Source organism: Bombina bombina, chromosome 3 (genome assembly GCF_027579735.1).
Source record: "Bombina bombina isolate aBomBom1 chromosome 3, aBomBom1.pri, whole genome shotgun sequence".
Classification (NCBI taxonomy): domain Eukaryota; kingdom Metazoa; phylum Chordata; class Amphibia; order Anura; family Bombinatoridae; genus Bombina; species Bombina bombina.
Genome location: NC_069501.1, coordinates 263,047,923 through 263,074,061, shown reverse-complemented (window position 1 = coordinate 263,074,061; position 26,139 = coordinate 263,047,923). Strand labels below are relative to the sequence as shown.

Genomic DNA, 26,139 nt, shown 5'->3' with positions numbered 1-26,139 from the left:
AGGGGCTCCCACAAGCCTTTACATCATCTGTTCACTATTACTACAGTGATGACTTTATTATTGTAACGCATATAGGGGCTTTATTTTAAAGAGGGGCTTCTGGGCTTTAATATAAGGGATCTTGGGGGTCTCCAGGATCTTTTGATGATGTATTATAAGTGCCTATTTATTTATTTTTAAATGTTTTAACTTTTTACCCCCAAGACACACACAATTTGAAAGATCAGACAATAGCTGGTTTCTGGGACTTAAAGGGACAGTCTGCAAACAGAATTACTATTGTTCAAGAAGATAGATAATCCCTTTACTACCCATTCCCCAGTGTTGCATAACCAAAAAAGTTATATTAATATACTTAATACAACAGGGGTGCCCAATAAGTAGATCCCGAAGGTGCTGCTGGTAGATCGCGACCGATGTGATTAAAATGATGTGGTCAAGTTACGCAATCCCAACACTGGAGTGTGAGTAGAGTATGGTTGCTAGGGATACCGCTTTATCTACCGTGTGTGAAGCGGCATGTCATTAAACAGTCTGATGGTCGGACACGAAAAGTGCTACAGGATTGGATCTTGTGGGACATCGATTTCAACCAATTAATGTAGATGATATTTGAACAACAACATATTTGGCCTATCAAAAGCATAGTTGAGTGAGTACTCTCCCAATGGATATGCGGTATAGTATAGTTAGGAGGGTAAGCGTCAATAGATAGAAAAAGTAAATGCGGAGGCTGCTGTGCTATGCTAAAGGAAGAAGTCTGATTGACATCTGGCAAATGAACGTGTTGACCCGGTAAGAAATGGTCTGTATGGCGCGCTATTGAAATTTATTTGTGTAAGCCTCACTGGGTCATATCAGGCCAAGCCCACGGCGCAAAGTAAAGGGGGTCAGTGGCAGTAATTTAAATGCAGTATTTTGTAACATGGCACAAGGGGTTGCTCCTATTAACCCAAATTAAAGTCAGTGCTACTTTTGTCTTTATGCTTTTGCATATCCCTGTGTTGCTAAATTATGCAACCTTAAAGGGATATGAAACACAAATTTTATTTGTTTTCATGATTCAGATATAGAACATGCAATTTTAAACAACTTTCTAATTTACTTATATTATCAATTTTTCTTCATTCTCTTGGTATCTATATTTGAAAAAGCAGGAATGTAAGCTTAGGAGCTGGCCCATTTTTAGTGGGTAGATCTCGTTGAGCTGGTCATTAGAAAAGTAGATCCCAACACAAAAAGTGTGTGCACCCCTGCTTTACAGACTACCCTATTATTTCAGTTATTTTGACAGACTTGCATTTTAGCCAATCAGTGCTGACTCATAGGTAACTTCACAGGAGTGAGCACAATGTTATCTATATGACACACATGAACTAATGTCCTCTAGCTGTGAAAAACTGTCAAAATGGACTGAGATAAGAGGCAGCCTTCAAGGACTTAGAACTTAGAAAATGAGCCTACCTAGGTTTAGCTTTCAACATAGAATACCAAGAGCTAGAACAAAGCATATTCGATAATAAAAGTAAATTGGAAAGTTGTTAAAATTGCATGCCCTATTTGAATCATTAAATTTTATTTTTGACTTGACTGCCCCTTTAAGGAAGCTGAGATTGAGTGGTTTTCAACTTTTTTACACTCACCACATCCAGTTGCATTCTTCTCATACATGATGATGTCATTGGAATCCCGGATTCCACCAGTAATGTCAAGCTGTTCAGCCACCTGGTATATACTTCAGGTTCACTTATGCTCGCCGCCACCCCCTCAGATAATAACACCTAGTTATAATCTGTGCTAAAGGCGTTGCATAGAAGATGACAAGGTGTTGTTTTTATTTTATTATTATCGGTTATTTGTAGAGCGCCAACAGATTCTGCAGCGCTAAAACTTAGATTTAAAGGGACATCATACTCATTATTGTATTTACCATAGTATATATCATCATCTAAGCACTGCAATGCAAACAATCTGAATACCAGATACATGTTTTAAGCACACCTTAAATTATCATTTTATTAGCAAAATGTGCATTGTTTGGCAGCCCAGAGTCATTCCCATTAAACAGCCTTTTGAGTATTTTATCACTTATTGCCCCTGTTTTTGCCAATTAAAGGGATAGTGTAGTCAAATATTTCCCATTATAATGATTTAGATAGAGCATGTCATTTTAAGACACTTTTACATTAACTTCTATTTTCAAATGTGCTTTGTTCTCTTGGTATCTCTTGTTGAAAAAGATTTGATAATAGAAGTAAATTGGAAACTTGTGTAAAATTGTACTTCCTATCCAAATTATAAAAGAAAATGTTGGGGTTTCCTGTCCCTTTAATCTATGAACACACTGTCCCCCCAGAGGAATCATGACTGAATATCTTTTGAATATTCATTGTACAAACAAAACCAATGTCTTATTTTCCCTCATAGACATGTTTTTATTATATCCAGGTGTCCCTCAATAAGGTACCTCTTAAAGGGACATGAAACCCAAAATGTTTCTTTCATGATTTATATATGCATGTGATTTAAAAAAACTTTACATTTTACTTCTATTATCAATTTGCTTAATTCTCTTGGCAACCTTTGTTGAAGGATCAGCTATGCACAGCTGGGAACTAGCTGAACACATCTGGTGAACTAATAAAAAGAGGCATTTGTGCGCTGCCACCTATCAGCAGCTAGCTCCCAGTAATGCATTGCTGATCCTGAGCCTACCTAGGTATGCTTTACAACTAAATATACCAAGATAATGAAGCAAAATCATTTTGGGGTGTTTTATTGCCCTTTAACATTCAATAACCAATGCAATCAATAATTTTCTATAATGAAAACATCAAGCTATGTGTTTTTGTAGGCAGATTCTGGTAAGCTTGCAAAAATGCTCATCTTTACAGAGGTGTGTGCTCTGGTTACAGCATTGCCAATAGCACAAGTTATAGGAAGAAGACCACCACATTAGTTTCATGACATTATATATAAATTGCAGTGGGGCTGGACAAATCCCAGTAGCCATGACTCCTACATTTCTGCTGTGAGCCGTTTAGATTCTTTTACATACTTCCTATATACGGTAAACTAATTGGCCCATATTTATAGTTACTCACGAGGTTGACGAGGGGACTCGCTATGAAGGAGAGATCATGTAGGAAATTAATTGAACATCACTTTACCTACATTTTTCACAGATTGGTTAGTGAGCATTCCCGCTATTGAAAGGTATAGGGATGTTGTAATTAAACTTTCATGATTCAGATAGAGCATGCCATTTTAAACATCTTTAAAATGTACTTCTCTTATTTAATTTGGTTCATTCTCTTGCTATCCTTCGTTGAAAAGCATACCTAGGTAGGCTCATGAGCAAAAATGCACTAATGGGAGCCAGTTGATGATTGGTGGCTGCACATATAAGCCTCTTGTCATTGGCTCGCCAGATGTGTTCAGATAGATCCCAGTAGTGCACTGCTGTTTCTTCAACAAAGAATATAAAGAGAATTAAGCACATTTGATAATAGACTTAAAGGACCAATAAATACAGTAGTTTTGCATAATCAACAAATGCATAATAACAAGACAATGCAATAGCACTTACTCTTCAAATTAGTAGATTTTTTTTCTGACAAATTTCCAAGTTATGTCTATTTCCACTCCCCCTGTATCATGTGACAGCCATCAGCCAATCACAAATGCATATACGTATATATCCTCTGAATTCTTGCACATGCTCAGTAGTATAAATATAAAATGATTGCACATATTGTTAATGGAAGTAAATTGGAAAGTATTCTAAAATTGCATGCTCTATCTGAATCAAGAAAGTAAAATTTTGACTTGAGTGTCCCTTTAAACTCAAAAGTTCTTTAAAATTGCATGCTCTATCTGCATCATGACAGAAACATTTTGAGTTTCATGTCACATTAAGAAACTTTAATATCCCCATCTATTATCAAATCACATGTACATATCCTTATCAGTAGCAATGCACTACTGGTAGCTATCTGGTGATTGGTGCCTACACATGTGTCTCTTCTTGGTGTATTCATCTAGCTCTCAGTAGTGCACTGCTGTTCTAGAGCTGGTGTTAATTAATCCCTTTGTAGAGGTTAAGCACATTGTTATATACAGACAACAGTGCAATAATAAAATGCTATAAGATATGAGGGTTTTATTTTTGTACTTTTATATTATTTAACATCTACAGTTGTGTGAGGGGCACAATACATGAAATCACACACATGAAAAAAGAATCTCTAAGCAGAAAAAACAATTACTGTTGCAACAACTTAAGAAACACACTTGAAACATAATAGTGTAAATGTTTGTAACTGTAAAATATTTGCATGATGTCTGCTTTGTTATGGGAAAGTTGTCTCGATAGATAGGATGGAAGGTGTCTCAGACACAAAGACAAAAATAAAGGGCTGGCAGTGGGCATAGTCAGGAGTTTTCACCTACACTAGAAACAGTCATGTGGAATCCATAAAGATTCCATTATCCTTGTGAAGTAACTGTATCCATGTGTAGTGTCCGTGCCCTTGTGTAGTAACTGTATCCTTGTATAGTGTCTGTATCCCTCTGTAGTGTCTGTGCCCCTGTGTAGTAACAGTATCCTTGAATAGTGTCTGTGCCCCTGTGTAGTAACTGTATCCTTGTATAGTGTCTGTATCCCTCTGTAGTGTCTGTGCCCCTGTGTAGTAACTGTATCCTTGTATAGTGTCTGTATCCCTCTGTAGTGTCTGTGCCCCTGTGTAGTAACAATATCCTTGTATAGTATCTGTATCCCTCTGTAGTTTCTGTGCCCCTGTGTAGTAACAGTATCCTTGAATAGTGTCTGTACCCCTGTGTAGTAACTGTATTCTTGTGTAGTGTCTGTGCCCCGTGTAGTAACTGTACCCTTGCATAGTGTCTGTGCCCCTGTAGTTACTGTATCCTTGTGTAGTATCCGTGCTGCTGTGTAATGTCTGTGCCCTTTTGAAGTATATATGCTGCTGTGTAGTATCTCAGTCCCTGTGTAGTAACTGTGCCAGTGTGTAGTGGCTGTGCCCGTGTAGTAACTTTGCCGATGTTTAGTGTCTGTGCCCTTGAGAAGTATCTGTGCGTGCACCTGTGTAGTATCTGTGTCCATGAGTAGTATATGTGCCCATGTGAAGTGTTTGTGCCCCTCTGTAGTGTCTGTGCCCCTGTGTAGCAACTGTATCCTTGTGTAGTATCCGTGCTGCTGTGTAGTGTCTGTGCCCCTGTGTAGTAAGTGTATCCTTGTGTAGTATCCGTGCTGCTGTGTAATGTCTGTGCCCTTTTGAAGTATATGTGCTGCTGTGTAGTATCTCAGTCCCTATGTAGTAACTGTGCTGATGTTTAGTGTCTGTGCCCTTGGGAAGTATCTGTGCGTGCACCTGTGTAGTATCTGTGTCCATGAGTAGTATATGTGCCCCTCTGCTGTGCATGTGCCCCTGTGCAGTGTCTGCCACTGTGCAGTGTCTGTGCCACTGTGTAGTATCTATGCCCTTGGGAAGTATATGTGCCCCTGTGTACTATATGTTCCCCTGTTAAAGGGAAAGTATACACTAATTTTCATATAACTGTATGTAATAGACACTACTCTGTTTTAATCACTTTGACCTAGTTTCCATTGAGGTGGTAAAGTCTGGAAAATGGTGGTAACATAAAAATTATCCATAGACTTTAATGAAGATTAATGTTTTTACTACAAGTTTCCAAACATTACCACCTCAATGGAAATTAGGACTTTGTTGGGTAATGTTTTTAATGTGTTTTTGTGATGCTGATGTCCTTTACAGTGCACTGAGAAGTGAAGGGTTAATAGGATAGCTACTGCTCCATTAATTATAATGGTGACAACTAGTGGATGTTAAAAGATTTTTCTGTGGGATATAAGTTCCCCAGACTGGTTTTAATGAATCAGGCCCATCATCTCATTTCTAAACAATCATATTCCTGGCTTCTCAGTACTTTAGCTGGATGCTAAATTGTTGTTACAGAAGACAGTAATATAATTGGTAGTTTTCTTTGGTCATTAGCTAGCAAAGGGTTAAATAATGCTTGGCTTCAGTTTAACCCAACTTAATGCAGCTGGTTAGCTAGTATGTTGTAATAAAAAGAAGCACTAAGCAATGGGCTATACCTTTAACATAATTTGCAGGGTCCATTACTTCCTGTCACAGTCCCACAAAGGGACTGAGATCTCTACAGGAGGGTACTTTGATTTAACATATATATTGTTTTCTTTTTCTAAAGGAGCATTGTTTTATATCCCTTTAACATTCTTTGTCCCCCACCCCCTCCTCTAAAAAACAGAAATGGACATACAGGTATAAATAAAGCATTTATGGCTAGAATGCGAGTGGAGGGCTATTGTTTGAACACAAGCGATATCGGGTTTTCAAGGCCATTTGCTTGAAAGTAAAATTCTGTCTGTATCACAAAGTAAATGCGAACGCGTGAGCGTAATCGTGATTTATGCTACAATGATTACTGTGGCTTCAGAGTACGCTTACACTTATAATAACACTATCTAATAAAAAGTATTAAAAAAAATGTGTAATAAAAAATGTATAAGGGCTCAAAGATATGAGGTCCCAGGTATTAGAAAAAAGGACTACAAAGAGCTTTAACATAGAGATACATACAATACACATGTCTAAAGATGTATAAGTAGGTATATGTAGTATGTATATATATATGTGTGTGTGTGCACGCATTGGAGCCCTTTGCAGTCAAGTAGATGAAAACATGAAAGATCATATTTATGCAATATTCATATTTATAAAGTATTTAACTATGTATTTACTGTAAATAATTCTCATTCCAATGTTCTTCACATAGGGAAATATGTTCAAAGTATTTTAAAAGAAATATTCCTGTATATATGTATATATATATATATATATATATATATATATATATATATATATATATATATATATATAAACAGTAAATATAGGTATAAATATATATTTGTGCAAAAAATCCTTCAGATATATATTTAAATATATCTTGAAGAATAAATAGAACATATGCTGTTATGTACAGAACACTGAATTATGAAATATGCAATATTATCTTATGTTGCACTTTTAAATAACCGCAATTGTGTTTGCGCTACTTGTGGGGGTTTAAGCTCTATTGAATTATATGTGGGAATGCGATTTTGCATTTGCGACGTCTCAAAGTTTATTTGTTATCATGACTTTGCGAATGCGAGAACACAATCTTTTTACTTTCAACTGGTAATACGAGCGGGAATTTAGGAGCGTGAAAGTAATAATTGTAGCAGTTTTAACGCTCACATGCGAGCACAAACTACCACACCACTCATAATCTAGCCCTTAATTAGCAAGTTAGAGAATATTTTGCTTATTTATATATTTTAAAAATGTATTTGATTAACCAGCAAATATATCCTGTATATAAACAGTGAAGTTAGGTTTACGTATTAAAAGATGCCAAGAAAGGTTTAGATTCATATTCAATGTAATATTTACTCTATTCTCTCACTTTCTATTTGTATCCTAAGACTGCTATTTATAACTTTCTTACCACTTTCCACAAAATGCATCTAGTATCAAGGTAAATGAATCATAATATATTCACTGAGAAATATAGAAAATATGGATCAGAGTACTTGTAAATTAAAATAAAATCTTACAAGGAAAGTTAAATTGCATATAAAAGAATAATATTTAACAAGGTTACGCTCAATTTTCATTTTGAAAATAAATCTTATTTGTTGTTTAATAAAAAAATGTTCAATATGAAGGACAATTCCTACTGCTCTGCAGGAGGAGAGCACTATTCTCTGCAAGAAAAAAACAAATACATATTTTTTTTCCGTATGAAAATAATTTTTTCATACAAAAGAAAAAAAATGTTATACATTTATAACGCCCCTTTTCTTTAAAATCAACAGAAAAATATTTAAATGTCCCTTTAAAGGGACAGTCTAGTATAAATTAAACTTTCATTATTCAGATAGGACTTTTAATTTTAATTGACTTTCCAATTTACTTTTATCATCAAATTTGCTTTTTTCTCTTGGTATTCTTAGTTTAAACTAAACCTAGACAGACTCATATGCTAATTTCTAAGCCCTTGAGGGCTGCCTCTTATCACATGCTTTTTAAATCTCTTTTCAACACAAAGAGACACAAAGTACACGTGGGCTATATAGATAACACTGTGTTCAGGCACAGGGGGTTATTTAAGATTTAGCACAAAACAATGCTAAATTTAAGACAATAGATAATAAACAGTCACAGTCATGTGATCAGGGGGCTGTCAGAATGTTCTTAGATAAAAAGTAATCACAGAAGTAAAAAGTATATTAATATAACTGTGTTGGTTGTGCAAAACTGGGGAATGAGTAATAAAGGGATTATCTATCTTTTAAAACAATAACAATTCGATGGTTGACTGTCCCTTTAATAACAGACTTACACCAGCTGTCAGTCTGTCAGTATCATACATAATCTCAACATTATTATTTCATGATTTAGATAGAGCGTTCAGTTTTATATAACTTTCCAGTTTACTTCCATTATGAAATTTTCTTCGAGTTCTTGTTATCCTTTATTGAAAAGCAGGAATGTAAGCTCAGGAGAGTGCACGTGTCTGCAGCACTATTAGCAAGATCATCACACATTAGCACGATCACTAGATGGCAGCACTATTTCCTGTCATGTAATGCTCCTGACGCTGCACTCTACCTATCTAGATATCTCCTCAACAAAAGAATAAGAAGAGAACTAAGCAAACTTGATAATAGAAGTAAATTGGAAAAAAATATTGTTAAAAAATGATATGCTCTGCCTGAATCATGACAGTAAAATGTTGTGTTTCATGTTGCCATAAGGTAAAAAAAAAAATAACTATATATTTTAAGATGCTGTAAACTTATTTGAATTAAAATGATAAAAGTTGCTAATAAAAATCATGAGCCTGCAATGTCAACGTTGAAAGAATTGACTTTTGTGATTAACCTGTTGGAAGTACAACACTTTCTCTACCCCACGTTATAAATAATCCTTACATATCAGTGTTCAAGCTATATGCTTTTCAGGATCGGCATTGTTTCAAAATGAATAGCCAAGGTCAAACTGCAAACAATGCAGATCTAGAAACCTAGGTTTGTATATTTAGATTTTATTGTTCAGGAAATCTCCCAGGTTTAGCATTGCACCTGCTCTGATTATCAGGACTGTACTCAACTGACTCATGAAAGAATGTTCCCTGGTCTCAGCCAACCACAACTAGCAATGATCCAGTACAAAAAAAGAAAGAGTTAAAAAGGTTTGGGTGCGAGGAAAGAACCAGAGCTGATGGAAAAGGTCTTTTGTCTCCAGCACTCAGTCTGTACATTTGCAAATTGAGAGCTGGTATCTCTACCGCCTGCCATCTCATGGACATAAATCACTGGAGAAATGAGCACTGCAGGCTGGAGATGGCACTTAACGGGAAATAGGCTCTGCTGATGGATCCATATCAGTAGACATGATATAGGTGCATACGATGGTACACATGTAACCTGCTAATGTAAACTCACAAACACCAAAAGCTGTTGACAGAGCAGGTAGGGAACATTACCCATGCATTTGGCATGATAACCTCCGTCATAATAAGGATTATTAATAATCCTTTATCTACAAAGGTTGCATATGGTGCCTGTAGAATTGAACTGAAGATAGTAGATTTTATTGTCCTGAAGCTATTAAAATCCATTTGTGTCTGAACTACCCTGAGAAAAAGTGGATTGACTGACTGTATCCATAATTAGAATGGCTCAGATGCTTTAACCATGTTTCTCCTGGAAGCCTGTGTATTGCATCAGTTATTTACAGTTTCTTCAGTGCATATCCTTTGTAATTTAAAGGGACAGTATACTATAAAATTGTTTTTCCGTTAATGTGTTTCCAATATCTTTTTTTACCAAATGCAGAGTACAAAGTGTATAAGATTTGCTTTTTTAAGGCTTATTTGTATAAATGAATTAGCTGATTTTGTGTTTTTAAGCCACAACCTAATAAAAATGGCTTGAGCTTGTAGGTATAATCAGATCTCATTACTTTATCACACTGTATACATATACCTGCTGTAAATATACCTGCTTCTTTATCTTATATCTGTCCATAAACCAATCACTAATATTTGGAGAGAACAATGGAAAATTAACATTTTATTACCTTATCTCTTCTATACCCCACTGGGAGTGTAATTTCTTCTACTGGCTGTGTTAACACAGCTTGGCCTTGAGGCCAAAAACTTTCAGGATGGGTGGGGATACCACAGGCTAAATAAACTTTTTCAAATGCCATTATAAGGGTAATGGAAATACTTGAAAACAATTTAATACACTCCAGCAGGTAAAGTGGATCATTGGGAATAAATTAAAGGGGAGAACATTTTTGAGTAAATTGTCTTTTTAAGTTCTAAATTAACTATACTGTATTTTCCTTAATTTTTCTATGTCTCATGAACAAATAATTTCCTATTTTCTGATTCACATTGAATCCAACAACCCTAAATATAATGTAGAAGAAAACAACCCAATGTCATCATAAAATGTCTTGTGTTTTCTTTATCTTGAGGGCGGGGGGGGGGGTTACGTCTTATTAATATAATAGTTTAAGTCATAGCAACTTGAATATTTTTATTTACAAATGCCCTTTCTTTTTACAAAGCTGACAATGCACAGAATATTACTTATACCACCAATTCAAGCTGTGTAAAAATAGTTTATAGCAGTTTAGAAAAAGAATTAGCAGAAGACTTGAAACCTGATTTTCCACATAAAAGCTTGTCACTAGGCCATACTATTACCTTGGCTTTCTGGATGTATGAAGGATACAATAGACCCACGCTGGTGTTAGACAAAAGAATTGTTTGTGAGACTTCGTTTTTTTCTCCCCCCTCCATTTGTCCTTCAAGTTACAAAACAATAAGGTGTCATAGAAAACAACAGTACTGATTGATAGAGGGTGTTTTTCAAGATAATTTATAGTTTACATTAATTAATTACATTATTTATGACACCCAGGAGCAGTGCAGTTTAGCTCCACAACTGCCTAGTGTATTTCCCATATATCTGCCATACAGTCTACAGCAGTTTCATTCTACTTAGACTGTGAGTTCCCATGTTTTCATTTTGTTTCTATTAAGAAATGTACTTTATTCTCTCTGTATCCTTAGTGAAAAGGGATCCCTAGTGGATCCTTCAGGATGAGAATTTGAACCTATACAGCTGATTGATTGATATTTGTCCCTAATAAAGGAGATAAGATAAACACACTCTATGGGTCCCATTTATCAAGCTGCAAAAGCAGCTTCGGGGGCCCCAGCGTATGAGGCTTGTGCGAATGAGACCGAAACGCTAGTTAAATAGCAGTTACATCTTAAGACTGCTGCTACGTAACATCTCTGCTACATAAAATGTGACGGAGTGAAATCATCCCATGACAGCTCCTGCCCACGTGCGATTGGCTTTTGCAATATTAGCCCACTCGCAGCAAGGCCAGGCAGACAGCTTTGCGGTAGCGAACCTTTTCTATCTGACCATTAATAAATGGGGTGCAATAGGTTTTCAAGGGCTGTGCACCTGGCTTGCAATACAATTAAAATTGTGTTGATAAATGTCTGATATAAATGTGGTTATTTATTTTGTGTACATATGTATACCATAGAGCATTGATTAATTAATCAACACAGTGATTAATTGCTGATACCGTACATACAAATTATGCCTATATAAAAAGTAATTAAACGTCCCTTTAACAGAATGATTTAAGACCCTTGATGGTTACATACTGCTTTGCAGAATCCTTTTAGACAGCCAAAGGATTAAGCTGCATACTATTTAACCCTAGCAATACTGTAATAATTTTTTTTATATATAAAATATCAGAATTTAAAAAACTATTACAGACTGTTCTTTACACACCATATTTTTATTACCCAGAGTGTGCATGTTTAAAAGTACTGCATGAGTGACAGATGTCAGCGTTTCTGACACCCCCTCACGCTGCTTGTCTGACTTCTCAAAGGAAAATCTCTTGATTTCTGCCACTGTAGCTAGTACTAACGTAAATGATTGTGAGTTCACCCAGAAAAAGATGAATTACCCATGTGGTAATTAGTGTAATAAATGTGTCATAATGTAATAGATGAGTAAAGCCTTAGAAAAAAATGTAAAGGGATATGAAACACTGCTCCTTTATTTAAAAATATATGTTAAATCAAAGTAAACATAAAAAGAAATAGATTGTGTTAAACAGCAAATAACCTACTAGTTTTCTTGCAAAATGAAAATCACTGCCCTCAGGGAGATAAGTGAGCAAACATGTTAATAACTTAAAGGGACAGTGTACTTGTGTTTCCAACCACTTTATCAGCTGCAGAGTATAAAATGTATGAGAATTTATCCTTAAAGGGACACTGAACCCAAATTTTTTTCTTTCGTGAGTCAGATAGAGCATGCAATTTTAAGCAACTTTATAATTTACGCCTATTATCAATTTTTCTTCGTTCTCTTGCTATCTTTATTTGAAAAAGAAAGAATCTAAGCTGTTTTTATTAGTTAAGAACTCTGGAAAGCTCTTTTTTATTGGTGGATGAATTTATCCACCAATCAGCAAGAACAACCCAGGTTGTTCACCAAAAATGGTCCGGTATCTAAACTTACATTCTTGCATTTCAAATAAAGATACCAAGAAAATAAAGAAAATTTGATAATAGGAGTAAATTAGAAAGTTGCTTAAAATGTCATGCTCTATCTGAATCACGAAAGAAAAAAATTTGGGTTCAGTGTCCCTTTGCACTATTGATACCCCTTTAAAGGGGTTCAGCTCATAAAGCCAGCTCCATAGCAGCAATGGGTGCTAGTTGAATAGGGCTAGTTAGAAGAGACATATATGTAGCCCTAATCACCAGTTAGTTCCTAGTAGTGTATTACTGCTTCTGAGCCTACCTAAGTCAGCTTGATAATAGAAGTGAATTAAAATGTTTCCTAAAATTGCATGCTGATCTGACTAATGAAAGTTTAATTCTGACAGTGAACTGTTTGATGATTTAAAAAAACATTTATTTTAATGTAAAATATAACTACCCCTCCATAGACCTGATACTAGGAATGTGATTTTGTAACGCAAACACGGATATTTATTTTGTTTCCACAAAACGAATATCTGAACTAATGCACCAACTACATTTAAAGAAAATGAAGAAATGCTGATAAAATTCACCATGATTCATACGTTTCCTTTAAATTAACTTTAGATCCTGAAACTTCTGCACAGAGCCTGGGCTGCGCTAATAAGAGGCTTAGCGTAGCGGATCCTAGAGGATGCGTTAAAGGAGAAGGTCCTTTAGCACAGGCCCTGTGATCCGCCACACGAAGTCTGGTATTAGCGCGGCTAGGGGCGCTGTGAAGAAAGGTCTGGATTAGTGCGGCTCTCCAGCGTGCTAAAGGTAAGTATAATGCTGCAATTGAACTTTTTCACCTGTAGCAAAGGAATACTTACATTTACGAAAACAAATGTAAATGTTTCACGAATATTCAGCATTTGTTTAGTTTAATAGTACAGCAAATAAATGTTCTGGAAAACTTATTTTTCAGAATATTCATTCTGAATAATTCAGACGAACCAAATGTTTTACTGTTGCATAAATCTATCTGATACTTAATTTCTGCTAAAAAAAAAGTTTACAGTGATTTTCACTGTAGTTGTCACCACAGGTTGTTGTTGTTTTTTACTCTGGGCAAATCAAAGATCATCTGTAATAAAACAATTCTGGGCTTATACAAACTAAAAGACGCATAAGAAAACATGATAGACACCTGACAATAAAAATGTTATGCTAGTTGTCATGCATGGTAATGCATCAGCAGTGTGTAAATAACCAGGCATAATAGCCCTAGCACTGTTATGCTTTAACGAAATGATTGCTGATCACGGTAACTGCAAAAACATAAAAAGTCACAAAAAGTGCTAAGGCAAAGCCGTTTGGCCCAAATACAATCAATACCTTATCATTTTCACTTGTTACTAACAACACATATGTGATTCCCTGGGGGGCATTTGAGCCCAGCTGCTCTCATTCAATTGTCTTAACCACTAAATGCCTGGTGATAAGTTTTCTTCACATAAGCAAAGCAATAGCATTATAAGTATCAACAACAACACAAACTGAAGCTGACCCACTTATTTAGCCTACGTAGACTGTATACCCACATAGAACTCAGATGGTTATATAAACATATACACATACATGTTATATATACACATCTGGTGACATAACACACTTCATAACATTTTCCCTACTAAACATTTTCCCTACTAAATTTTCCCTATAGAATTTAAAAATAAATGTAAATAAATAAATATATAAAAATATTTAAATAAGTGATATGAGTGCTTTGTCTAAGACCAATAAATCTGTGTGCTAATTTTTTTTATTTAAGAAACAAAAACAAACAACTTTTTCTTTCATGATTCAGATAAAGCATACAATTTTAAACATTAATTAACTTATATGATCAAATTTGCTTCATTCACTTGGTATCCTTTGCTGAAGGAGCGGCAAGGCACAACTGGGAACTAGATGAACACATCTAGTGAGCCAATGACAAAAGACAAATGTGTGCAGCCACCAATCACCAGCTAGCTCACAGTAGTGTAGGATATGTACATATTCTTTTTTAACAAAGAATACCTAAAGAACAAAGTACATTTTAAAATAGAAGTCAATTTAAAATAGTCTTAAAAAATGATATACTATATATGACTCAGGCAAGTTTATTTTTTACTTTGCTATCCCTTTAATGTTAAACTGCTAATACTTTACATTTTGGCAACAATGATGTTATGAGAAGTTTGTAAGTGCAAAGAACAGATAATAACATTTAAAATTGTGATCAGTATGTTAAAAAGTCTAAACTGTGTAGAACTCTGAGCGTGTATCATATTGTTGCCAAAGGACAAGTAGTGTAAACCTTCAGTAATGCACCAAATCATGAGATGCCAATGACAACACAGTAACAGTCCATACTTTGATTTAGCCCTGGAAAAAAAGGGTTAACTTAATAACTATGTATATTTTTTTTTATAAATTCACAAAGTACCATAACCTTAAAGTGAAGGTCAATTTTTCTTATTCACAACACTTCATGTATAAACTACAGGGAGTGCAGAATTATTAGGCAAATGAGTATTTTGACCACATCATCCTCTTTATGCATGTTGTCTTACTCCAAGCTGTATAGGCTTGAAAGCCTACTACCAATTAAGCATATTAGGTGATGTGCATCTCTGTAATGAGAAGGGGTGTGGTCTAATGACATCAACACCCTATATCAGGTGTGCATAATTATTAGGCAACTTCCTTTCCTTTGGCAAAATGGGTCAAAAGAAGGACTTGACAGGCTCAGAAAAGTCAAAAATAGTGAGATATCTTGCAGAGGGATGCAGCACTCTTAAAATTGCAAAGCTTCTGAAGCGTGATCATCGAACAATCAAGCGTTTCATTCAAAATAGTCAACAGGGTCGCAAGAAGCGTGTGGAAAAACCAAGGCGCAAAATAACTGCCCATGAACTGAGAAAAGTCAAGCGTGCAGCTGCCAAGATGCCACTTGCCACCAGTTTGGCCATATTTCAGAGCTGCAACATCACTGGAGTGCCCAAAAGCACAAGGTGTGCAATACTCCGAGACATGGCCAAGGTAAGAAAGGCTGAAAGACGACCACCACTGAACAAGACACACAAGCTGAAACGTCAAGACTGGGCCAAGAAATATCTCAAGACTGATTTTTCTAAGGTTTTATGGACTGATGAAATGAGAGTGAGTCTTGATGGGCCAGATGGATGGGCCCGTGGCTGGATTGGTAAAGGGCAGAGAGCTCCAGTCCGACTCAGACGCCAGCAAGGTGGAGGTGGAGTACTGGTTTGGGCTGGTATCATCAAAGATGAGCTTGTGGGGCCTTTTCGGGTTGAGGATGGAGTCAAGCTCAACTCCCAGTCCTACTGCCAGTTTCTGGAAGACACCTTCTTCAAGCAGTGGTACAGGAAGAAGTCTGCATCCTTCAAGAAAAACATGATTTTCATGCAGGACAATGCTCCATCACACGCGTCCAAGTACTCCACAGCGTGGCTGGCAAGAAAGGGTATAAAAGAAGAAAATCTAATGACATGGCCTCCTTGTTCACCTGATCTGAACCCCATTGAGAACCTGTGGTCCATCATCAAATGTGAGATTTACAAGGAGGGAAAACAGTACACCTCTCTGAACAGTGTTTGGGAGGCTGTGGTTGCTGCTGCACGCAATGTTGATGGTGAACAGATCAAAACACTGACAGAATCCATGGATGGCAGACTTTTGAGTGTCCTTGCAAAGAAAGGTGGCTATATTGGTCACTGATTTGTTTTTGTTTTGTTTTTGAATGTCAGAAATGTATATTTGTGAATGTTGAGATGTTATATTGGTTTCACTGGTAAAAATAAATAATTGAAATGGGTATATATTTGTTTTTTGTTAAGTTGCCTAATAATTATGCACAGTAATAGTCACTTGCACACACAGATATCCCCCTAAAATAGCTATAACTAAAAACAAACTAAAAACTACTTCCAAAACTATTCAGCTTTGATATTAATGAGTTTTTTGGGTTCATTGAGAACATGGTTGTTGTTCAATAATAAAATTAATCCTCAAAAATACAACTTGCCTAATAATTCTGCACTCCCTGTAATGTAAAAATGATTGCAGTCGCTGATTTTATATGTATAAAAAACTATTCCTTTACATATAAAAAGTATTTATAATATACCTCCGTTTTCGCTATACGCTCCGCCCCAACAACACTTCCTTATTCTGCTCGGATGACGTAGCTTTGTTTGTTAGAAGCGGACTACGCTCGTGCACCCGTGATTGATTTAAAATGCACATGCGTATCCTCAGCTCAATAGGGCATGCGTTTCATTAAGTGCCGTAACTTTGCCGTAACAATTAATATGAGAGCTGACAACGCATGCGCGTTACATGAACGAGCATGCCGATGATGATGCACTGTTTGTATAAACGCATGCGCATAAGGTGGCGATGACGAACGAGAAAAGGGGCTGGACGCCATGGGGGTAAAAAACAGATAGGAGAGAAAATATGTAAGGCACTATGGCGGGCGGATTGTACAGCATAAACGGAGCGGATGAAACAAGTAAAAAATAAAACTTATTTTTATGTTTTCCTATATTTTGATGAATAAACATCATAATGATTTTTGCTAATATATTGAAAAATGATATCCAGAACGGCAGACTTGACCTTCACTTTAAAACAAATGCTATATACCTATAATACCTCATTGTCTCAAAATGTTAATTGGAAGAAAATGTTCAGTCATACGATCACATTATGAGATGGGAGAATGATATTATATGTTGCATAATGGGGACAATGCGCACAGTTTTGTTATAAAAGACTTGAACACATCACTGGGGCCGCTAGGCACATGTACAATTACGCACACACTGTTTTGTTTTACCTATTTGTGTTATTTCACCTCTAACTTGTGTTTGCTTAAAAAGAACCTAAACTCCTTTAGTAGCATTTCCATGTTTACAATATTTCTAATATAAGATAATGTGAAGTATACAGAAACGCTGTATCATGTGACAAAAAAAAGAATTGTGGCCCTGGGCTGGTTTATAACTTTTTTTTCATCCTGTGGTATAGGCACCCCTGGGGGTCCCTATATCTTTGCTAAAGGGTATTTAGTGACTTGCACTTTCATTATATTTTGCTATAAGGCAGCTGAAGTGAATATTCAATGTATCTCAGAAATCTGTTTTCTTCTTTTTGTTTGTTTTATTTCATTATTTTTTTCTCAATTCTACAGGCCAGATTCTAATGTTTTGCCTGGGATGGCTAACTGTTCACTCACTGTTATTGACTCACCTGTACTCATGTCAGCAAATTCTTAGAATCTGTCCAGTTAGTGACATTTGACTACTGGGTGCTAGAAATGCTTAAATAATGTGTGTCATGCAATGTGTATATAGCACTGTGAAAATGTGTTGCAGTGACGTGCCAAATATAGGACCACAGTAAAATATTAAAAAGAAAATATGCTATGACGACAGATGCTGTGCAAAATGTTCTATACCCAAGTATGCCACAATTAAATGAACCTATAGCACTTTGGAATCTGTTGTCTCTCTATACATACATGATGATATTAATAATAATAACCTGATATGCTGTGTATGTGATGAAGTTAGATGCAGAAATATATTTACACTAACATAAGTCACATAATATTAGAACTATGTGTGGTGTGTGTGTTTTTTTAAAAAGTTGTTTTCTTTATTATTTATTAAACACAAATTGAAATTCCTACAAATATATTTGATAGCAATATGTCACATTCTATGCATAAATGACAATTAGTTTTTTAACCTAATGATATTTGTGTGATGCAGCTGGGGTATTTAAATGCACAACATTTATAACTGTAGGGGTACTTCTGCACAAAAGGTTGAGAAACACTGTTTACACAACCAACGAAGAAATCAGGCCCTAAACAATGTATTCACTTTTTACAACCCTCTTGCTTTTTTATGAATTAAGGAGTTACAGTAGGGCTGGTGGACTGTAACTTTGTGTCTTTGCAGAGTTTCTTGTCACAATCAAACACTTTACTTTTTGTAAGTGATCTGCAACAATCTGAATGCATTTAAAATTGTAATTTATGTCTGAGCAAGCAGTCCGTTATACTGCACAATGCAGACATACTAACAATGCTCTAATCTTTTTCCTTTCTTGTCACAGATGACAGACAGTCTGATGTCATGGATCTGCTGCCTTGCAACAGATAAACATTGAACTTTCCTAGGCATTTGCCATGTTATTTAAAGGGTGACAGTGTTGGGTGTTTTAGAATGCAGTCTGTGTCTGTACTAATAGTTCTCTCATGAAACTGGAAATAGAATACATAAGACATGGGACTGTAGCCACACAAAGCATGTGAGTTGTATTTCAGATAAGGAATGCAGACTTTCCTACTTTCAGGTGCTACTTAAAGTATAAAATACTCCTTACTTTTTACTGCTGAATGTGTCAAGAGCTGCCTGTGACATGGGAATCCCCTAACTGCATATAATCCTTGGGTAACTAGCCAGCTGCACACATCTGTAAAAGCACAATAGATGCTTTTATACAAGAGCAGCAACATTTAACTGTGGGCCAAGCAGGAATGGCTTATTCAGTGGAACATTTTATAAACCAGTTGAGTGAAAGGTTGAGATTCTCATGCCAACCATAAACACATACACACAGCTAAGGCAACAACGCCCACTGCCACTTGACATCACAAGTCCCAGCATGTCTTTGTCATCTTTCTATAGGACCCTTGAGCTCCCATAGCTTTCAACAGCTCTAAGAAAAGGCACAGTAGTGATAAGACTGAAAATGAATAAGTAATTGCTGTTCTTACACAGAAAAAAACAAAATGCACCCAAAAAAGCAAGAATACAACTAATTAACTATTCTGCAGTCAAAGGTATATATATATATACAGTATATATATATATATATATATATATATATATATATATATATATATATATATATATATATATATATATATATATATATATATATATATATATATATATATATATATATATATATTACACACTCTATATATATACACACATATACACTCATATACATATAGTTTTGGAAAGTAATCCAAGTTACAGACACTAAATTGATTTATGGATTCTCATCCAAAACAAAAGTGTATATACATATAAACCCAATTAGCAGCAGTTAGGTGAGCATAGTGGTAAATAGCATGTACTGTGTAAGCAATATAGTCTACATTGATGATATCAATAATAATCACTACCTATTTTTATTTTTTACCTTCGTTCTCTAATCTGTTTCCGTGATTTATGCAGCAATCCAATAAGAACCACAGCTGCTCGTATCCCTGCTTTTTTGGAATGAATCCTGTCCCTTGGTTGTGACATAGTTGCCTGTAAACTCCAATAGCAAAAGCAGCCAAACACTGTAAATCCACACAAACCTCCTTATTTTGATGTATAAGGTCACTAATAAGAAATACCGGTGTCTTCTATTTTAGTGGCCATATAGTCACCTGGCACCCTGGCTCAGGATCCAGATCCTGCTCTTTTTTTCAGATAAGTCACTTTGCAAAGTGCTGCAGCCACCAGCAGCCTCAGCCACAATAACCTCCAGCAGCTTCAGCACCTGTCTCCCCCAGCGCTCGGGGTCACTGATAATCCACAAGTTTGTGCTCACTGACCACAGTGTGCGCGATGCAGCACTCCACATCCATCCTCACGCATATAAATCCATAGCCGGCACGTCATGAAGTCAAACCCCAGTAGAGCGAAAAACAAACACACACAAAAAACCCACAATGCTTTTAGTTTGCTGTACACCTGCTGGCTCAAATATTAACTTTGCCTTGCAGGAGGATGCTAAGTGAGTATGCAGTAAGAGATAGGGCTGTGCATCTCTGCCGGCTGCTGCACTGCAAGGTGGGTGTTACCAGACGAGCTGAATCCTCCTCTCCTCTCATCCTCTGGCTGCTGCTGCTGGGGGTGACACGCCGGGAAAAGTCACTCTTCTTCAGTTTGGGAAGAAGTAACCAGGGCACAGGAAGCTGCAGTAAGCACACAGGCAGGGGAAGGGCTGGGTGGAGGAAGGTGGCTTAACTCTTCCATAGCTTAGCATGTCTGTGTACATTGTGCTAAGCTCTTCTTTTAGTGCTTAGTCATACATTATTTTAGTATAAAGTGGATGGGAGTTGGATACAGTGCTGATAATAATATTTTAGCAACCATGTCCTCAGGCAACAATATACTGGGGTTTAAAGGATTATTCACTTGAAAAGATTCTGCCACAGAGAAGCTGTGGCTCCTCAATCATGCAGATACATCTTAAAACACTTGAACCATTCAATGATCAGGGCAGTTACCAAGCATTAAGTGGCATTATTATTTTCTCACAATTTTGGCAAACTGGTTAAATTATGATTCCTGATTAAATTAGTTAATGTACCCACTTCATATTATATTTAACTTTATAAGGGTAAAACTGCTATCTGTTAATGCTAAGCATAAATAATTGTCAAATACACAAATATTACCTATTCATAGAATTTTGTTAAAATAGCAATTACAGGTGTTTTAAATGTCATGCATGTTACAGAAATGATGTGTGTGTGTTTAGGTTTAAACATTCACATGTATATAAACATTTATATTTAAAGGGACACTGTTCCCAAATTTTCTTCATTCTCTTGGTATCTTTATTTGAAATGCAAAAATGTAAGTTTAGATGCCGGCCCATTTTTGGTGAACAACCTGGGTTGTCCTTGCTGACTGGTGGATAAATTCATTCACCAATAAAAAAAAAGTGCTGTCCAGAGTACTGAACCCAAAACAAGCTTAGATGCTTTATTTTTCAAATAAAGATAGCAAGAGAACGAATAAAAATTGATAATAGGAGTAAATTAGAAAGTTGCTTAAAATTGCATGTTCTTTCTGAATTACAAAAGAAAAAATTTGGGTACAGTGTCCCTTTAAGTGTGTATATATATTTTTTATATACACACACATATATATATATATAAATACATATACAGTATATATATATATATACACATACATACATACACATATATATAGCTTTTAAAAATGGATGTGTGCTAATATCTTTTTGTTTGTATATATATATATATATATATATATATATATATATATATATATATATATATATATATATATATATATATATATATACACACACAAATGCATATATGAGCACCTGTGTGTATGTGTAATTCTTGTCTCAACCAGCTTCCAAAAAGCCCATTCTATCCAATCAAAATTATGCTCTGTAATACCAAATTATAATGTCATCAATTTATGTTTTAAAGATATTTGTTGTATGATGTGTACATTATGTCCAGATTGTCTTAAGGGCACTAAACTTATGCTTGACTTGTTTATTAGACATATTTTTCAAATCCTTACAGTTTGCAATTACTTTTTCTTCTTTTCACTGTTACATTGGGGTTAATTGTTTTGATGTCTCTGGTACAGACTTTATTGTGTGTAGTTCCATCATGAGATGTGCAGACATTTATGCTAAATATCACAAATAGAATTGTTTGCTTATACAGTTCTTAAAATAAATTCAGAATACTTTGCTAATATGGTTCTTAAAAATAAATGATGCGTGTCAAGGCATTTTAACCAAACATACCTTAGTACAGTTACAGGCACACAGTGGTGCAATAGTACATATCTGTAGTATATAAAAGCATTTACCTATTGCACGTTTATGGCCCTTTAAACTTTTTGCTTGTATAGTTCAAATTTGCAGTTTAAATCTGTGGATATCTTAATTTTGATCTATATTTTTATTCTACCACACTTAATAGTTAAAGGAATATTATAGTCAAAATTAAACTTTCATGATTCAGATAGAACATGCAATTTTAAGCAACTTTCTAATTTACTCCATATTATCAATTTTTTTTCATTCTCTTATTATCTTTATTTGAAAAAGCGGGAATGTAAGCATAGGAGCCAGCCCATTTTAAATGTAGCCACCAATCAGCAAGCGCTACCCAGGTTCTGAACCAAAAATGGTCTGGCTCCTAAGCTTATATTCAAATGAAGATACCAAGAGAACAAAGAAAAATTGCTAATAGGAGTAAATTAGAAAGTTTCTTAAAATTGTATTCTCTATCTCATTGGTTTTCAATCCTGTCCTCAGACCTCCCCAACATGCCAAGTTTTCTGGATTATAAACAAAAAATCCAGAGTACAACTACACAGGCTCCTCCTATAAGCAAGATCTCTCAACCAGAAAGAAAATGGGAAAGTAGCAAGTGTTGAGGAGCGCTAAGAGCTGTGAAAGCTAAAAAAAGCTAAAGGTAGTATATAAGGGATTAGGGTTTAATTAATAATTGGTGAAGTAGGTACATACAAATTACACAACGCTGGCTAGAAACGTCCATATATAACCATATCCTGATATATATGGGATAATTACTCAGAGTTTATAAAAATCACAGTAAAAAAAAAAGCACAATGGTGAAAAACAATGTTAAAAAACGTTGTTTTTAACATTCTCAATATAATGTTTTTTAACATTGTTTTTCACCATTGTGCTTTTCTTTTGACTGTGATTTTTATAAACTCGGAGTAATTATCCCATATACATCAGGATATGGTTATATATGGACGTTTCTAGCCAGCGTTGTGTAATTTGTATGTACCTACTTCACCAATTATTAATTAAACCCTAATCCCTTATATACTACCTTTAGCTTTCACAGCTCTTAGCGCTCCTCAACATTTGCTACGTTCAGGTTTTCTGGATTACCTTGGATGAGAGCAGGTAAAATAACCATGTTTACTAATCAGCTGATTATTTCACCTGTGCTCTTGTTCGGATATCATTAAAACCTGGCCTGTTAGGGAGGCCTGAGGACAGGTTTGAAAACCAGTGCTCTATCTGAATCATCAAAGTTTAATTTTGACTAGACTATCCCTTTAAATGTTATGTCATGCACAAGATATGTACAGGCCCCATTGTGCAGTTGTCACCTGGCTTGTCTCACTATGGTTCTTGGTTTAAAGGGATATAAAACCCAAAAGTTATCTTTTATGATTTAGACAAAGAGTACGATTTTAAATAGTTTTCTGGTTACTTCTTCAGTCAAATTTACTTTGTTCCCATGATATTCTGTGTTGAAGAGATACCTAGGTAGGCATCTGGAGCACTACATGACAGGAGATAGTGCTGCCGTCTAGCTCTTGCAAATGGATGACATTCTTGCATAACTGTTGCCATATAGTGTTCTAGAAATGGGCCAGCTCATAAGCATACATCATTTCTTTTCAACAAAAGATACCAAGAGAACAAATCAAAATTGATAATAAAAGTAAATGTTAAAGTTGTTTAAAATTGCATCCTTTATCTGAATCATGAGAGTAAAAAAAATATGGTTTCATATCCCTGCTGCCTTTAATTATTATTATTATTATCAGAGCGCCAACAGATTCTGCAGCGCTTTAATTGCACGGTCTCGCCACCAGTGGTGAGACCGCTCTAATTTAGCAAGCCACACAGCCGTACAGGGTACGTTGCGGTCATTAGGGGTTAATGTTTTTACAAACTTATTTCTCTCCTGAAAAAATGAAGCAGACAAATACTCCTTTTCCTATCTACAACAATGTCCAGGCCAGTAACCATTTTGTTGTGACTAGTAACTTGTCATTTTAGTTAGTATGTGTTAGAATCTAATTGTAAGATAGTAACGTAGCTGATAAGTTAGGGAAAAAAACCATCAAGTTCAACTTTCACAGAAGCACCTTATCCATGCCTTTTTGTCAAAATATTTTGTAGTTTAAACCAATGCTGGTTATCTTTTTTGTTCAAGCCATAAAAACTGTTTAACTAAAATGATTTATCATTATTTTTTCAGCTATCTACTGAATGTATAGTCACAAACATTCAGCATTTTAAGCGCTCCTGTCCTTGAAGGTGAAATTCCTATTTCTCTAACCTTAACGGGTGATCGCTTGTCACATTCAATTTCCTTGGTATAAAATAACAGTCCTAACAACTCCCTATGGACCCTGAATAAATAAAAATAGGCCACAATGATACAGCCAATCACAGCCCTGCTCTGATAAGCTTACAATTATACAAGTAGATGTAATTTAACTGTCATTGTTATGGATGTACTGCATTTACATTACCAGAGGAAGTATATGTAGTCTCATAACTACAAGAAAACTGTGTATACACAAAACACAATGATAAAAATGTTTGTCTACAGAGATTTCCAGGCTATGTGCTGGATATTATGCACTTCTAAGCAATGGGCACGTCTGAAATTCCCAAAATCAATAATAAGTAGGGGTGTCCACATATATACTGTACTTAGCTACTGAATTATAGAACAAAAACTGCTTTAAAGCAAAGTATGATATAAACTATAAAGTGAATTAAAGGGGTGGTCTAATGCAACATATAAGTGTTCTATGTAAATACGCATTACTGACCTTAAATAACTATGGTTTTAAGTAGCCTCCAAAAAAGTCAAACAGACAGGTAAAGAAATACTTAGTAGTTGCCAATAAGCCAATCAGGAGTGTCAGCAGTGAGTGTTGTGCCACTTCTGAACAAGAAACAGTCTGTGATTGGCAGCTATATGTAACTGTTGATCCTGACTTGCCCACTTAGTAACTACAATGTTTTTAGGGCTTTAATCTAATAGTTTATCCACTTTGTGGGGGGTAATAAATAGTTATGGGCAGTAATGCAAACAATACTTACTTGAACAAACAAATTAGAGCATGTCCATTTAAACTTTGATTATACAGATTTTAATAAAGTACTAAGTCTAATGAGAGTTATATCTACTCATTTGTATTTTATTTTATAGTACTGTAAGTAGGAACATGAATGAAAATAACTTGTTAAAAAGCTCTTGCAGTGCTAGTGAATGGGTTGGACATAGCATTCCTTGTCTTAGGTCTAAGCAGAATGTAGAAAAAGCTCTCTTGTATTTCAGTTGAAGAAAAAAAAAACATGAATGTAATTAGTTTTCTCTGAACTAATATGTCTTGTATGATGATTTTCTGTATGCCTGTATTAGAGTTGGTTAAAATGATTTTGCTATGTTTATGTGCAGCAAATAGCTTTATGTAAAAAGCCTTAACAAATTAGATGCTTTTATTTGAACATGCCAAATGCCTCAGGGCTCCAAACAGGTACATTTGTGTCATTAAGAGGTTAAGAAATGTTTCAGTTTACTTTTATTATAAAATTTACTTTATTGAAAACCAAACCTAAATAAGTTTAGGAGCAGCAATACACCACTGGCTGCTATTTGGTGATTGGTTGCTGGCAATACCCTTATCCTTCTTGTTATTGGCTCACCAAATGTGTTCTGCTTTTAACCACATGTTTAACCACTTTTAACATTTGGCATATGTGATTGTGATCACTAAAAAAAACACACTGACAATATTGGCCAACATACAGAAATCATTATCTGTGTAGCACCAGCTAATAACTGTGATA

The 26,139-nt window shown here is 35.4% G+C and overlaps 1 protein-coding gene across 3 annotated transcripts in view; it reads right to left on the bottom strand.

Annotated features, from left to right (window-relative positions):
- The window catches only part of RAP1GAP2 (RAP1 GTPase activating protein 2), a 695,842-nt gene extending 675,316 nt beyond the window's left edge, over positions 1-20,526 (bottom strand). The window contains exon 1 of one of the 3 annotated variants that reach the window (XM_053706286.1): positions 19,927-20,526. In XM_053706286.1, coding sequence (XP_053562261.1) covers positions 19,927-20,033 — 107 coding nt within the window. In that variant the 5' untranslated portion in view covers positions 20,034-20,526. The remainder of the gene's footprint in view (positions 1-19,926) is intronic. The other 2 variants (XM_053706284.1, XM_053706285.1) reach the window with 2 other exon arrangements.
- Positions 20,527-26,139: the final 5,613 nt, after the last annotated feature.